Source organism: Rhinichthys klamathensis, unplaced genomic scaffold (assembly GCF_029890125.1).
Source record: "Rhinichthys klamathensis goyatoka isolate OS25496 unplaced genomic scaffold, OSU_Roscu_1.1 h1tg000527l_1, whole genome shotgun sequence".
NCBI lineage: Eukaryota > Metazoa > Chordata > Actinopteri > Cypriniformes > Leuciscidae > Rhinichthys > Rhinichthys klamathensis.
Window position 1 is genome coordinate 1,031,573 of NW_026607004.1, and position 15,497 is coordinate 1,047,069.

General features: G+C 37.8%; 1 protein-coding gene across 1 annotated transcript; it reads right to left on the bottom strand.

The window, feature by feature from the left end:
- Nucleotides 1-465: 465 nt before the first annotated feature.
- Nucleotides 466-8,034, bottom strand: ctsc (cathepsin C). The gene is made up of 7 exons (XM_056238595.1): nucleotides 7,705-8,034; nucleotides 6,716-6,861; nucleotides 4,687-4,850; nucleotides 4,383-4,538; nucleotides 3,368-3,483; nucleotides 1,924-2,055; nucleotides 466-1,077 (listed from the first exon to the last, which is right to left on the bottom strand). Exons 1-7 carry the CDS (start codon nucleotides 7,856-7,858, stop codon nucleotides 578-580), a joined length of 1,368 nt encoding a protein of 455 aa, XP_056094570.1. The 5' UTR covers nucleotides 7,859-8,034; the 3' UTR covers nucleotides 466-577.
- Nucleotides 8,035-15,497: the final 7,463 nt, after the last annotated feature.

The following is a 15,497-nucleotide window of genomic DNA, read 5'->3' on the forward strand; positions in this document are numbered from 1 at the left end:
AACATCTTGACTAGATGCTTCGAGTTGAAGGGACGGAAACCGAGTGGCTCCACTATTGTTCTGTAAAAGGGCGCCTGGCAAGAGAAAGGACTGGAAAAGGCACAGATGAACAAATTCCCCAGAGGCCAGCGACAGGAAAAGTCAACGCTCTGAGACAGATCCGACGTCAACGGTCACATGGAGCCAGACCAAAGAGGAGAACCTCGAAGCTAAAAATTTTTTTTTAAAAAACCCACTTTGAAGCAGGCTGAGGTTGGTTTAATATGTTTGAGAAATGAGACCGAATCAAGTCTATCGGGTCTTGTAATTTCACACCGTTTGCTATTAAAAGGAATCTGAAAGAGAAAGATGAATTACAAGACAGTGAAGTTACTATTCTACATTGCTTCTTTCATCACCTAACCCGTCTAGTGGAGGTCATGGAGAAAAAGAAACCTGTTTTCAAGAAAGAAATTACAAGTTTACAACTTTGTTGCTGTTTTCCCTTTGTTTAGGCTGCAGAATTGCGATTATAAAAATGCCCAGAAACATGACTTTGACTGTGCTCGTTACAACTGGCCAATTCATCTACACGCACTTAAAGTTTGGAGATTGGCGTAGTAGCTACAGCAATGCTCTCAATGGCACACTCATCCGTTCCACGGCGGATCTTGAAAAACCCGTTCTCGCCCCAGTTGGATCCCCAGCTGTTCTTCACGATCCAGTATTTCTCCCCGGTCTTATGGCACTTCCCATACCCCACCAACAACACGGCATGATTGGTCAGCTCAAAGGGATTGTTGGAGTCGCGGAGGAAGGTGTGATGGTAGATGCCCTCTTTATAGTTCATGAAATCTGAGTACACCTCCAGTGCCACTCCTAGGGGTCCGTTCTTGACCAGCTCCAGCATCATGGCCTCCTCGCTGCATCCCCCGTAAAAACCACCCACGTAGTGATAGTCGGAGGCATAGTAACGGGTGCATTTCTCAGGGACTTTGCAGGGAGAATCATCTCCGGTGTACGGGAAACAGCTCTCCTCCACAATCCCGAAGTCCTGGATGTATTTACCAATCAGGTATGGAAAACCTCCATCACAACCTGTACAGAAGACAAAACCCTTACAAATCCAAAACATGAACGGCAGAACATCCATTTAATTGCACAATTATGAAAAAAACACATTCAAATGTTATATATTTGTAGTGACAATATGATTATGACGATTGCAAATTATACAATAATGTGTATGGTATAACAAATAACAGAATTGCTATTAATAATAATGATGATATCCATTATTTAAAAAAAACCAGCATTCACATAAAAAAAAAAGTAATCTAAAAACAAACAAACATCCTTTTTTAACATAGTTTGTTCATTCCTCTCCCAATTTTAATGTAGTTAAATGGAAAAAGTGCTTATTCTGAAACTTTACACAACTGAACAATGTTTTATTTTCATTAAAGCTTTGCAATATATAAAAGCATACATGTCTATATCCCTAAAGAAATTGTAACTAAAACACCTTAAAATAAAGTAACCAGTGTAATTATGCAGTTAAGTGTGGAGGAATATCAATAAACAACATGTACTTACTAGTAAATGTACTTAATAGTTTAGGATAAGGGGTAGTTGCATGTAATAATGCATAAATTACTGTTGTTACTATAGTAAGTACATTTAACAAAGGCACTGTAAAATAAAGAGTTACTGATTTTTCTTCTTTTCTTACAAAACCTACAGGAGGAGGAGGGGGGGGACCAAGTCAAACATTTATGCAATGAATCCATTCTGATCTCAATCGGATTGTGTAACCATAACCCTGAGGGTGTTGGAAAAGCAAACAGTCACAGTTTTATAACTGCAAATACGCAGACTCTGAAGTTCGGCACAGATACGGGTCATATTAAACATTTGCCTCAGGGCATCAGCGCATGCTTTTACCTTGAGAATACTGGGAGCAGGACACCACTTGCTGAGGACTGAACACTGGCTGCTGGGTGTTGTTCGTCTGGATTCGGACTCGTGCTTCAAGCATTCCCATAGTGGCAAAAGAGTAACAGCTGCCGCATTGAGCTTGAGAAAGAAAGAAGAAATCATTTACAGGTGAAAAAGGACCATTCACAACCTCATTTCCTCATCCTACAGAAACATCCTTAACCCGCTCTCCTTCCTTCTCGAATGTATCCCGAGCATCTGAAGGAGCTCTTCACAAAAGGCAGAAACTATCGGACTCTGAAAGGAAAGAGCCACTCCAGACACGGCAACCAGCGCCTGAAGAGCCGATCATCCACTCGCACTTATTTCAGAGAGAAATATGTGTTTCTCTTCGACCGTACAAGACGGACTAGGGAAGGTGAGACTGTAAACCCGAGAGCAAGTGGAAAGATACAAATCCAAAACAGACCTTTCCAGGGTCAAAAATGGTCAGATATCTTACGAAAAAGTCACGGCTTTAAATACACAAATTAGTGACCCAACCAACTTGCTCAAAGGACCGCAAAACTTCAGTACAAAATATTACACTTTTAAAAGCTGGTAAAACATCTACTAGCCTAAAATAAAATTAGCGAAATGTTTCTTGCCAAAAATGCTTCCTCCTTAGAATAGATGGCTAATTCTCAACGGAGATATGTGTAGTAAAAAAAAAATAAAAAAAAAATGGGTGTAGTTACTGCATGTACCAGAAGAAAATGGGATCAGTGGTTTGTGTGTGTGTGTGTGTGTGTGTAATATATACATACATTATATATATATATATATATATATATATATACACACACACACGTTACATCCTAGTATCCAAAAGTTGAACAAACACAAAAAAGACAAAAAGCAGAAATGACAGACTAAAATAAAAAAAGAAAACAAATATACAAGCTAATTCAAAGTATTATGAACTATAATAGTAATACTGAAATTAGACAAATCATAGTCATTCAAAAACATCCCTGCACTTTTTATGAGGGCAAAAAGAAATGGTGGCTTCTCCAGAAACTTAAATTCAATCATTTTTATACACTTAAATTTTAAAATAAAATATTAAACATTAAATAAATAAACATTTGCTGGGGAAATACATGAGAAACAGCCAAACACAGATTAGAGAAAGAGCTTGTAATTTCCTGGTAGTGTTTCTAGGATCATTTGTCAGGCGGTTCCAGTAAGAACAGCTTCATCACTGTCAATAACACACACTCCCAGGATTTCAGATTGAACACAATCAATAGTAGCATATTGATGTTTATCCCAGGACCGACTCAACTGTAGGTGTAAAGCACTGCATTGAAGACGTTTATAATATAAAATGACATGCTTCAGTCAGTGTTTGCTCAGAGCTGAACAACTGTTTTGGTTGCAGTATTTCCTCTCACACACACACACACACCTTGGTTGCGGACAGGGCTGACATAACTGAGCCCGTTCACGTTTCTCCAGTCCCATTGTTCTGGAAGACCAGCTGCCATCTTACGGTCTGCAGCAACAGTCACAGGCCTGACACGTCTGAGAGAGAGAGAGATTTTTATATTTAAAAAACAACTTTATTCTATACAATCAATTTGACAAATTCCAAAAAAACAAACAAAGTAAACACCAAAAAAAAAAAAAAAAAAACACCATTCCATTTCAAAAGATGTCATAGCATTCATTAATTTATAGTACTTCAAATCAACAACTCTAGAGCTGACATAGGCTTTAAATGGAGAATAGAACTGGCCAATATATTGTCTATTCTATTTTTCCTACTTGTATAGAATTGCAAGTTTTGAGAGAGAGAAATCATTAATTGACCATTTATCTTCTTAATAAAATTGGGCTGCTATTATTATTCTGTAATATGGAAGCTCGTTTCCGCCACAGAATAAAAAAAATTAAAAAAAATTATAGTTTGCATCTCGCAATTCTGACTTCATTTCTCAGAATTACGCGATATAAAACTCACAATTCTTAGAAAAAAGTCAGTCTTTATTTCCTCAAAATTGGACTTTAACTTGCAATTACGAGTTTATACCTCACAAGAAATAAAAAAAAGTCGGAATTGCGAGATAAAAAGTCGCAATTACCTTTTAAATTGTTTTATTCCGTGGCGGAAACAAGCTTCTATTCTGTAACCAATCGATTCATTTGGAGATATATTTTGTACAGTCAGTTTAGTGAAGTTTTGTTCAAGCATTAACTGAAATCAGCATGGACTAAGACTACTGAGATTTAACAACATTGGTTAAACATTAACAACATCGGTTGATCAAAATGAGAATAGATAAAAATCGAGAAATCATTACTTCTAAATAAATTGCACCAGATATTTTGAGCTGGAAATCAGTTTTAAAGGCATCCATTATTAATTTACACACAGAAGCCTGACTGCGCCAATGAAAGTGTGTGTGTGTGTGTGTGTGTACCGTGGGATCTTGGAGGCACGTCCTCCTGATCTTCTCAGCATGTCCTGTATAGTGAAGGTCTCATGGAGACTGTACGTCGTCGCTTTCCAGGACTTCTGGACGGAGTTTATCTGATCCACAAACGCCATGTTGTTTGTGTAAGGCAACTTCATGAGCCTAGAGATCATACAAGATGTTTGTTACCAATAAACATCAATCATTCATTCATGCAGTGCAGGGGAGATGAAATCACATGAGATCTCATCAAGATAGACAGCGAGATAAGAGACAATCACGAGCACAGCTGACACAATCAAACACTCACAGTTGGTGATCGAATCCAAGCATGTGATTGCGGTCGATTCGGGGGGGGATGGGCTGCACCTTCTTCCCAGTGAAACAGGCCCAGTTATTCCCCAAAACATCATGAACCCAACCGGGCAGCGTCTGATCGCAGTAACTGGTCACCTCTGAACCCTGCTGGGTATACTAGACACACAGAGAGAGAAAAAATTAAAATAAATAAGGTAACACTTTAATTTAGGGTCCAATTCTCACTATTAGTTGCTTATTAGTATGTATATTACATTTAGTAGATGCTTTTTTTTTTAAATCCAAAGCGACTTACATTGCATTTCAAGTTACACATTTACATTCTTATCAGTTCTTGCATATTTATAGGATATTGGTGGTTTATTAGTACTTCTTAATTCATGACCATATTCTACAGCCTTTATCCTACCTAAACTTAATCTTTCCAACTATTAATAAACAGTAATTAGGAGTTTGAGGCAAAATGTCAGTTAATAGTGAGAATTGGACCCTTAACTAAAGTGTGACCAAACACAAATACTCACTGTTACTTTTAAAGCACAGTATTTAATCCACTTTCAGACATTTATTATTAGGACTCGACGTTTTTTAAAATGACAAACATTTTATGTAAATCCCAAGCATCACGATACTAGGGTTGTGCAAAACTACATTTTAAAAAACGTGTCATAATTGTTTGTAAATTTCTATGTGAAGGCAACGGTCCGTTCTGTTGAGTCCATATCGTCTGAACTCCGTGTTATTGTTGACTGAAACTATCAAAAACTACAGAAATATACAGAGCCTCGCACATGACATGCGAGAAAAAATAAATGCATATTAACAATTTGTTCCAATACGTCAGCATGTTTTACTAATTTGTTCCCTTGTTTTAAGTAAATCGTGCACACAATATAATCATTTGTTCCCTCGATTTACTACATAATGGCCATGTTGTAATAGTTGTAAACGTGGCAACGATTTACTAAAACAAGGGAACAAATTAATAAATAGTGGGATCGAATTCTTAATTCGTGGACACTAGGGTGTAACGATATATGTATTTGTACTATGAATTTTCGGTACGCATGTGTACACAACCATGAACCACCAATGATCGCAATAAGCTCCATGTTTTGTTACTTAAGAAGCAGAGTCTCATATGTCAAATTATGTCCATTGTATCATCTAATTCAATCAATAAATGCCATTGACGCTCTTTGATGTGGCGTGACTGATCGCAGTATAAGCCAAGAATGAACGTGATCATCCCTTCCTCTTTAATACTACTTACAGAATAAACATGAATGAGTACAACAACTGAAATAAGTGGAATAAAAAGACAAACTAAATTAGAGAAAAAAGCTAAAAGATTTTAAAAAACGAATAATAATTAAAATAAAAAGACAAAGCACAAATCAGTAAAACTTAAACTACACTTCCTAAGGAGATCTAGTTAAAAAAGAAAGAGTATATATTTATAAATGTACGCATTCAAGCAAAACGGCTTATTTCTTTAAATTGTAAAAGTATTGTGCACCAAGTATAAGACATTGGCTAAAAGAAATGGTAACAAATATCAATGGAAAAGATGACTTATATTTTAAGGGACAAATATGATCGTTCTTAAAATGTGGTGGACTTGGAAAGGTGTTAATATAAGACGAGGTATAGACTATCAATGTAAAATACTAAGAGGCGGTTTCTTTTTTTTGTTCTTGTTTTCTGTTGCATGGAATTGTATGTTCATGTGTATAGTTAAAATGCAAAAAAAAACTAAACTAATTAGAAATTAAACTCTGAAAATATCAAATTCAAAATATTACTAAACTATAATAGTCATAATACTAAACCAACCAGATCTAGTCACTAAAAAAAGATAGCACTTGTAAAATCCTAGCACATTTATTGAGCTAAACACAGCAGTGCAGACCACAGAAACACAAAAGAGCTGATGTCAGAATTTCCCTTCTGTTGTGAAACCCGTCATCTGATCAGTCATGTGGTGTCATCCGAGACTAAAAGTGTCTCATCACGCTTACCTTGAAAAACCCGAACCATTTGTAGTCCTTGATCACCACTTCAAACCCCTGGTTATAGATGAGCGTGAAGAAGCCAGTGTGTCCCAGATCATCCACAGCTAGAGACAACTTCTGCAGGTCCACAGTCACTGTTGTCACCGGCTTCCCTGTTTAACAGCCAACCAAGTTTATTTTACAGCATTGAATGTGGAGAACATATGTAGATAATAACATGATGAGTAATTTAAAGTTGGTTTGATACCTTTAGGTCTAACAGTGTTGTAGTTTAATGGATTTAAATGGGTTCAATTATATGAAAATACCAGATTAATAATCTGAACAATTGTGCAATAGAGGGAATAATATTCGAGTTTGATAGGCTACGTCAAACGGTGTTGTAGTTTCATGGATTTACGGTTTCTCACACATTTAAAATTCCAAAATTATTATAAAACATAACATGCTAATTCCAAAAACAGCCCTGTGCAATAAAAGGGCTTAGCTTGATATAACAATATAATACATTTAAATTGTTTAATAGGGCTAATATACATTTTATTTCTTGAAATTAAGCCTTGTGCTATGAAAAGGGTATATGTTCATGTATATCTGAGTTGGTTTTGGGCTGCAACCCGATGAATGAAACCGAATGTCTAACGAATGTCAAACTTTAAGCTAACTTTACTTACAGCCTCGCTTTCATTCCCGTTAAAAATCAAAGATGGCGCTGCTGTGAATAAGGTCTAGTCAAGGTCTAATCATGGTAAAGATTCAGTACTAGTAGCATGGTACATGTCAAATTATGAGGCTAAAGTAATTACCATTCTGATCTAATCACTGTACCATGGTACCAAAACAGTAGCAGAGTTGTGTTGTTGTATAGTAGCGTGTACAAAACAATAGGGCAAAGATACACAGACTTTTCAGGGGAAACCCTCAACATGAAACCGAAAGTAAACTTGATCTTCCTTGTTGAAGAGAAAAGCGCACTGATGGTTGCCTGGTCTGACCTGTGCTGGAGCAGTCGATGGTCCGATCCTGACCCACATCAGACACACTGAAGATCCAGGTGCCCAGCAGGTCCTCATAGGTGCAGTTTGCAGGAGTATCGGCCGCGGACCCGCCGATAAACACGAACAAAACAATGACGGAGAGCGCGCGCATCCTTATGACGGCCCGACAGCAGATATAACGGTATAAGTGCTTTACCGATACAGCGCGCGGGGTGTTTAACAATGAACGGACGCAAGGAAACAGGTGTGTGTCCCTCTCGTCCTTCCGCGCATCTGCAAGTCTGAAACTCTCTGTTGTTGACCAGCCGCGTGCTACTGAACTTATACAGCAATGGTCATATGACACGAGTCATGTGACATTCCAGTAAGCGCGCGCGCGCGCGTGCACACACATCACTTCCACAGAAACCCATTCATCATACAACGGGACGCATTTGATTATATCACACACATAATAATTAACTGTCATGACAAACACACATTAACTCAATCACATAAGTATAAAAACACACGCACACACATATAAACCTATTCATCACATGAAGAGACAAACACATTTATATGGTCATGCACATTAAACAGTGACACTGACATAATCACAACAATTTACTCACAAAACCAACAACCCTATTTCAGTCTGAAATAATCACACTACAGAAGTGTGTAATCACAATAGACACTACTTTCGTGTTGAGTTTAAATGTTTTCAACAAATGTCTCCAAAGTATCTTCGAATTAAAAACATGCAAAGACTAAGAGGATGATCTTTAGTGAAGTGAAAATGCATGACCTTTGAAACACACTTCTGATTTTATAACTGATTTATCAGCAAAACAAACAAAGGACATGTCAGTGAGGATTACTCGTTTCACTTCTCACTGTGAATAAAAGTTTCAGCTCTTTGCTTCAACATTTAATTTTTTAAGGGTACGTTTACACGACAACGATGTATTAAAGGGGTCATATAATGCCATTTTTGTACAAGCTAATATCATTCTTTAGGGTCTAAATTAAAAGTTTGTAATATACTTTAATTAAAAATTCTCATTAGTATTGTAAGAAAACACTTATTTTACCTGGTCAAAAACAGCTCTGTTTTCAGCACGCCGTTTCAGTGCATGTGACTTTAAATGATCATGAGCTTTGCTCACCCCGCCCCTCTGTTCTGTGCGTACACGTTTGTAACACAATACCATAACGTGTTGTTCATTATAAACGTGGGATTATGAATTATATGGAGAACGTCGTACATAGAAAACATGCAGTAATGTACCCTGAGTGTAAACCTTAGACTCATTCATCGTGAAGCGATTTGCAAAGATATAAATATTAATATAAAGTTTAATAAAACGTTACACTCACTTCAGTTGTTCTAGAGGTTCAGCAGGAACACGAATATCTGGTACCGATTCTTTATTCAGGAGCAGCTGCTTAGCAAATCCAGCTTTATACTGACCCTCGTTTATAAAGCAGTCTGCTGAGAAATGATTCGCGCAAACATGAAAGCATTGATTGACGTTGCTCGTGGGGAATATTCCCTTCGAAAACAAACTCAGCCACTGCGTCTTCAGCGGTTCGGATTTAGGAACATTAAAATGACTGTGTTCGTTATTACACGCAAGAACAGAACACCACAATCGCTTAGACGCCATTCTGCTCATAGACAGTGCTCCAGCATATCAACAATGACCGCGCCGGTCCGCGCAGACTATGATTGACAGCTCTCACGAGCGAGGGCGGGTCTGTGTTGAAACGCGCCTATCAATCAACAATCGCGGGAGTGGCGTCCGACCGTGTGACGTCACACGGTCGAACGGCTCGATTTGAGGCAGGGGAAAACATATAAGATTAAAACAAAACCACTGGATGGATTTTTATCATTATATGATGGTTGTGTACAGGCACTGCCAACACACATTTCAGTACAATCAACTTGAAAAAGTGCATGTACCATTATATGACCCCTTTAAATACGGAAGCATTTTTCCTTTGTGTTTTTTGCGTACAGGCGACAACGTTGTCAAAACAATCCGCAAAAAACCCGACTAAAAACACTGTATTATGCTGCCAGGCCAGTAGGTGGCAATGTCACTTTGTAAGGAAACACTACGCGCCTATAGACTGAACACTCATGGTGCGTTCACGTGCTATGGAAAATATGATATTTTCCACTTGTGAACTATTTACCAGTGTGTTGCGTTTAAGTGCTTTTGTTGTCGTAATGTGGTAAAAAGATGGAGATCCAGACCTGTTATTTAGCTAAAACTATTTTAGATTGCTTAAGTCATCTGCTACAGCAAGAAAATGATTTATCAAAACTCAAACGGTAAATAATATGCTGTATATTTTCTAGATCATGAATAGTACATATTTTTACCATTCACGACTCTCGCGTTGCTCTCCGCCATTTTGAAAAGGTCAAAGGTTATCTCATCTCGGCAACTCGTGCATCAAAATATTCTAGGAGCTGCCCAGTGGAAAATACCACGAGGGGGTGTTCATGTGCATTTTCCACGTCGGCTTTTGGTATTTACCATAATTACCATAGCACGTGAACGCGCCATTAATATTAGGGGTGTAATGGTACGTGTATTCGTCCTGAACCGTCACATACAGTCAGACCATGAATACAGTCAGACACAGGCGATCCACACTCCAATCCAGAAGAGGGCGCATGCGGTAATGCAACATTGTTTGCTAACTGCAACAACAGGAAAAAGAGCAGAAGAAGAAGAGATGATCTACGCACTAACCAAAAACATAAGAGTTCAGATGGGACGCAAGAGCCTAAACGCTTCGTTTCCATTAATTTTTGTGACGCGCTCCACAAATTTCATGAAAGGAAACCGGGATGCCAGAAAGTGGCATCATGATTGTATTCTTTATTTCACAAAAGCACAATGTTTTTTATTGTGAGTCTACACAAATAAAATAGATGAATAATGTCTTACTTTTATCTGTATGACCGTAAATGACGGAGTATTTTAAGTTGTTTCCGCTGTTATAATGAGTTTCTTGCACATCTTACCGTGATTTCTTGAAAAAGTGTAATATTGAACTTTGTGCATCCGCTATAGTAACCGCATGTTAATGAACTCACGCGCAAAGAAAAAAGTTGTATTTTTCCATTTATTTTGTAGCTTTTTGATATAATAATACCTTTGAATATTTATCAGCCCTAAAACTATTTAAAATAACCTATATGCAAGAGTTCATTCTGTTTATTGCGTAGTGCTTATAATACACTAAAGGAGGTTGTGTAGGAGGAACAAACTGTAATTTGCACTACTGTCTGCTCAAAATAAATAAAAAGAAACATAGCATTGGGGATTTGTCGCTTTTTCTTTTTGTAACGAACCCGTATTGAACCGGGACTTCAGTGTACTGTTACACCACTACTTAATACGCATGTGCACGACGTCACCGCTTTCACAAATGTGTGTATTTTTAGTGTACACGCAGACAATAACAGTATTTATTTAAAAAATGTGCACTTTGAAACCCTTTTTAAAAAGTTTTCAGGCCCACAAAAAGCCGTTGTCGTGTAAATAAACGGCCAAAATGTATAAAAGGTTTTCAGTTTTTAGTTGAAAATTTTGTCATATAATGATTTTATAAATAAAATAGTTTATTCTTTAGTGGAGTGCTTTATCTGATCGTGCAACTGCCTAAAGTTTTTGGATGTGCACATAATACTTCGAAACCATTTTATGCAAAACCAACACTACATTTTGTGCTTATTACAAAGTATATTGAAATGAAAATGTAAAAAAAAAAAAAAAAAAAAGAAAAAAAGAATCAGTGTTCCAATGCTGATGTCATTTCTAACACTTAACCCTGGGTTAACATATATTATTTTACATCCACATTCTCCATTATCGTCATGTTAAGGTCAGTTTAAAACCACGTCAATTAATGGAGTCCTGGAAAAACAAACACTTTAGCATCATATACGCAGCATAAACTTCTGATGGCAAATTTGGAACTGAGATAAAAGTTGTCAGACATTGTGTGAGTTGCAACAGCTTTTCTTCAGTTGATGTTTTGATTTTATTGTGCTTCCACAGACTCTCATTTCCTCAATTTGATAAGTGATGTTGCAGTTTCTACTGAAGACGGTGACAACCAATCATAAACTTGTCAATGCTTGCCCCATTAAATATTCATGTGCTTTGAACAGTTACCAGAACAATCAGATGCAAGTTTTCGGCACCCGAGGGTTGAAAAACATCCAAGAGATTTTCAGCAGGATGAGAAAAAAAAAAAAAACAGGCTCCTTCCGTCGGGTGCATAAAGCACACACACATTAATTCATTATAATATTTTTAGCAGCATATCACACATTTTGACCTTTGGCAACAATAATGTGCCCCGCTGCTGTATGAAGGAAAGCTTCCTCGGGCCATTAGTGGTTTAAACACGTAATGATGCAGTAAACAAACTTAATGTATGAAGTGATATTTTTTCCTAAATGCTATTGGCTGATTAAATTTGGAGCTGTTTAAGACAGAAAAGGCCATCTGACGTCCCCCTCTGAGCTCAGCTGTCTCTTCTACTGAATGAACAAGCTGGGGCTTTTAACGAGCCTCATTAACCAATCAGAACAGAGCAGGGTGGGGGAAGACAAAGAGGAGCAATTACCACAACGACTATGATTCACACACTCCATCCTAACAGCCCAGAATAGACAGCGCAGAAATGCTCAAATGCACAGGAATTAGTCACTCGGGCTATTTAGATGTACAGCACTGCCACTGTGTGTGTGTGTGTGTGTGTGTTAGGAGGAAGACAGTGAGAAACAGAAGGAAGTGAGAGTTTGAGTGTGTCCACTTTAAAACAGCTGTTTTATTTGGAGTCCTGGTGTGGCACTATTGTTTCGTCTGCCAGAATATTGTTTTCAGTCGTTGCCGTATCAGTGACACTAATGAGAAGATGATTTCAGAGCAGTTTCCTGTCGCTGTGAAATATAAAATGGGAGATGAATAGAAGAGATCACAGTACTAGCATACTGCACTGCACTGCATACTATTTATCAAATAGTACATCGAACAGAAAGCAGGCAGTAGTATGAAACATTGTTGTCATATTACATCATTATTATGCATTTTTATACATCTTAACTTTTGGCGGCCAGATGAAATAATGAGGTGAAAGAGATGTCACCTTTGGTTCAGTCGTCACACTGGACATGATTGCATTGTGGGATGCATTGGGATACTGTTCGCAGCGCAGCATGCTTGCTCTATACTGCACATGTTGGTAAATGTGGTACATTTACATTCATGCATTTGGCAGAATGTGAAAAAGTAGTGTGCTTGTTTGTATTTGTACTTCAAATCATAAAAGTATATTTTTAAAAAACTGTACTTGCAGATAATATAATATTAATGAAATAAAAGGACATTGAAGTGTACTTAAAGTAAGTACACTATCATGACTATGGGCCCTATTTTAATGATCTAAGCACATGGTATAAAGCGCAAGTGCACTTAGGTCGTGTCCGAATCCACTTTTGCTAGTTTAATGACGGGAAAAATGTCCCGGCGCATGGTCTAGAAGGGTTGTCCCTATTCTCTTAATGAGTAATGGATGTGTTTTGGGCGTAACATGCAATAAACCAATCAGAGTCTCATCTCCTATTCCCTCTAAAAGCCAGTTGCGCTTGCGCCATGGCGGATTCGCTATTTACATGGAGGAATTTGCAACAGGAAAAACTGAGCGCTTCTCTAGCGAGGAAACGGATCTGCACGTGCACGAGGTTAAAGCGACCAAGCAGACCATTGATGGGACAAAATGTACGGGCGTTGTGTTCCCGCGAATCCCGCCTATAAGCGCATATTACTAACGCGCTCTTTAAATAACAAAAAAAAAAAAATACTGAACTAGTGTGAACGAGGTGTGTTCAGGCGCATTGTTGGCGCGTTGCTATTAAATAGACTGCGCCATTGACCAACTGAAACCTGGTCTATTTAATAGCAACGCGCCAACAATGCGCCTGAACACACCTCGTTTTCAGACCATCCGCCCATGGGTGCACAGATGGGCGCAAATGCATTTGCTATTTAAACAAGGTGGCACAGGACGTGAAAATGATAACTGCGTCAGGCTGAAATTTAAAAGTTTTAATTTACATTTTAAATAAATGTTTTAATCTTTTTTCATGCTTGAAAGTACACTTATTTTGATGTGTTGACCAACATACTAAAGCACATGTAAAGTATCATTTTAACTGTGTGTGTTATATGATATTGCATTTAAAGTTAATATATTTTAAATGTACTACATTGCAAAAGATAATACTCATAATTATGAAATTACATATAAAGATGTACTTAAAGCTGCAGTCGGCAAGTCTGGCAGATTGAGTGGATTTAGGAAAATTTTGAATGTTTACAACTCTCATGCCCCTCCCCCACTATCAACGGATACCCTCCCATCGAGTTCATGCTCGTCAGTGCGTGTGCACCAGATTTTCAGTGAACGCGCCCGTCTCATCAGCATCCATCAACACCACGGAGTATTTGGAGGTATGCTGTCCTGGCAAATCTACCGATAGATTGCAATTGCTAACGTCATTTATACTCTAAATGAGCTTACTTGATTAAACTGCCATCACTCTTCGTTACTGCGCGAACTTCCGCGAACTTCAGGCGTGTGCATGTGTGATTGTAGCGGGCGCGAGGGAGGGGTGGCGTGTGCCCGATCTGTGATTGACAGTCAGATCTCACACCCCCCTGCACTGATTGGACCCGATGAACCGGGAGCTGTGGATTTTTGCAAAACAAATAACACACCAGGTGGAGTTAGCAGCTTCTAAAACCACTTTATTTATGTTGTTCTGTCAGATTATAGTGTCGATTTCACTGAACATGATCAAAAAAATGTTGCCGACGGCAGCTTTAAGTCCTGCTTAAATGGTTCAACTAGTTGCATTTAAAGTCCCCATGTGGTGAAGTTTTTAATGTTGTTTATATGTCTATGTGGTGTTTCTAATGTGCTTTAAGACAAACCATGTGTATACTCATAAGTCGACAGCATTGCTGAGTATTTTCTCCTTAAAACTGCAGTGAACCAAAGACAGTCTCAAAAACACGGTTTAAATCGCTGGTGTTTCTGACGTCACAAACTACCTTGCAACAAGTGGATCTCTGAGCTGGGTGAGTGAGTGGAGGCAGGGCTCATTTGCATATTCATAGAACCGCGTATACTAAATGAGGCAAGGGTGTAGAGTTACATTCAAGATATTTTAAGGTGTGAAGAATATTTTTAAAAGGAAAAAATGTTTAAATATGTCATTTTGGTGACCAAAGATGAGTTTTAAGGGATAAAATGATTGACTACAGGGGGAGTTTAATTTAAGTTTAAACCACAATACATACCGCCGGCGGGCCCATTTGCCATTGCATGTTTAAAACAATAATATCTTAATAAAAACCTAAAGTAATATTGCCAAACTATATATCATTTGAAAGCTTAAAATCTCTAGTTTTCATATTTGGTGGCTGTTATCTAAAATAAATTACAGAGGAGCAGTAATTTATCAATTTGCAACAAGAATATTTCATATTCATTAGGAGTATTTAGGCCTTTATTTTGAAATAACAATAAACACGAAAAATCATGAAAGATTGGTAGAAACCTCAGTTTGTTTTCATGCCATGAGTTCAAAAGATAACACCAATTCCATTTTATGAGAAAAAAAGGTCTGAAAATGTTTTAAATATAAAGAAAAATGTATGGATTCTCGATTTCTGATTGGCTGCGAGCTATAACGCTATAACGTAGTCTTT

What these genes read in the sequence shown, in the direction of transcription:
- ctsc (XM_056238595.1), bottom strand. Translation starts at nt 7,858, where the DNA reads ATGCGCGCGCTCTCCGTCATTGTTTTGTTCGTGTTTATCGGCGGGTCC. An exon ending in CATCGACTGCTCCAGCACAG is followed by an intron (nt 6,862 to 7,704) that starts GTCAGACCAGGC and finishes GCTGTTAAACAG; the next exon opens with GGAAGCCGGTGACAACAGTG. An exon ending in CAGCCCTGTCCGCAACCAAG is followed by an intron (nt 2,056 to 3,367) that starts GTGTGTGTGTGT and finishes TTCTTTCTCAAG; the next exon opens with CTCAATGCGGCAGCTGTTAC.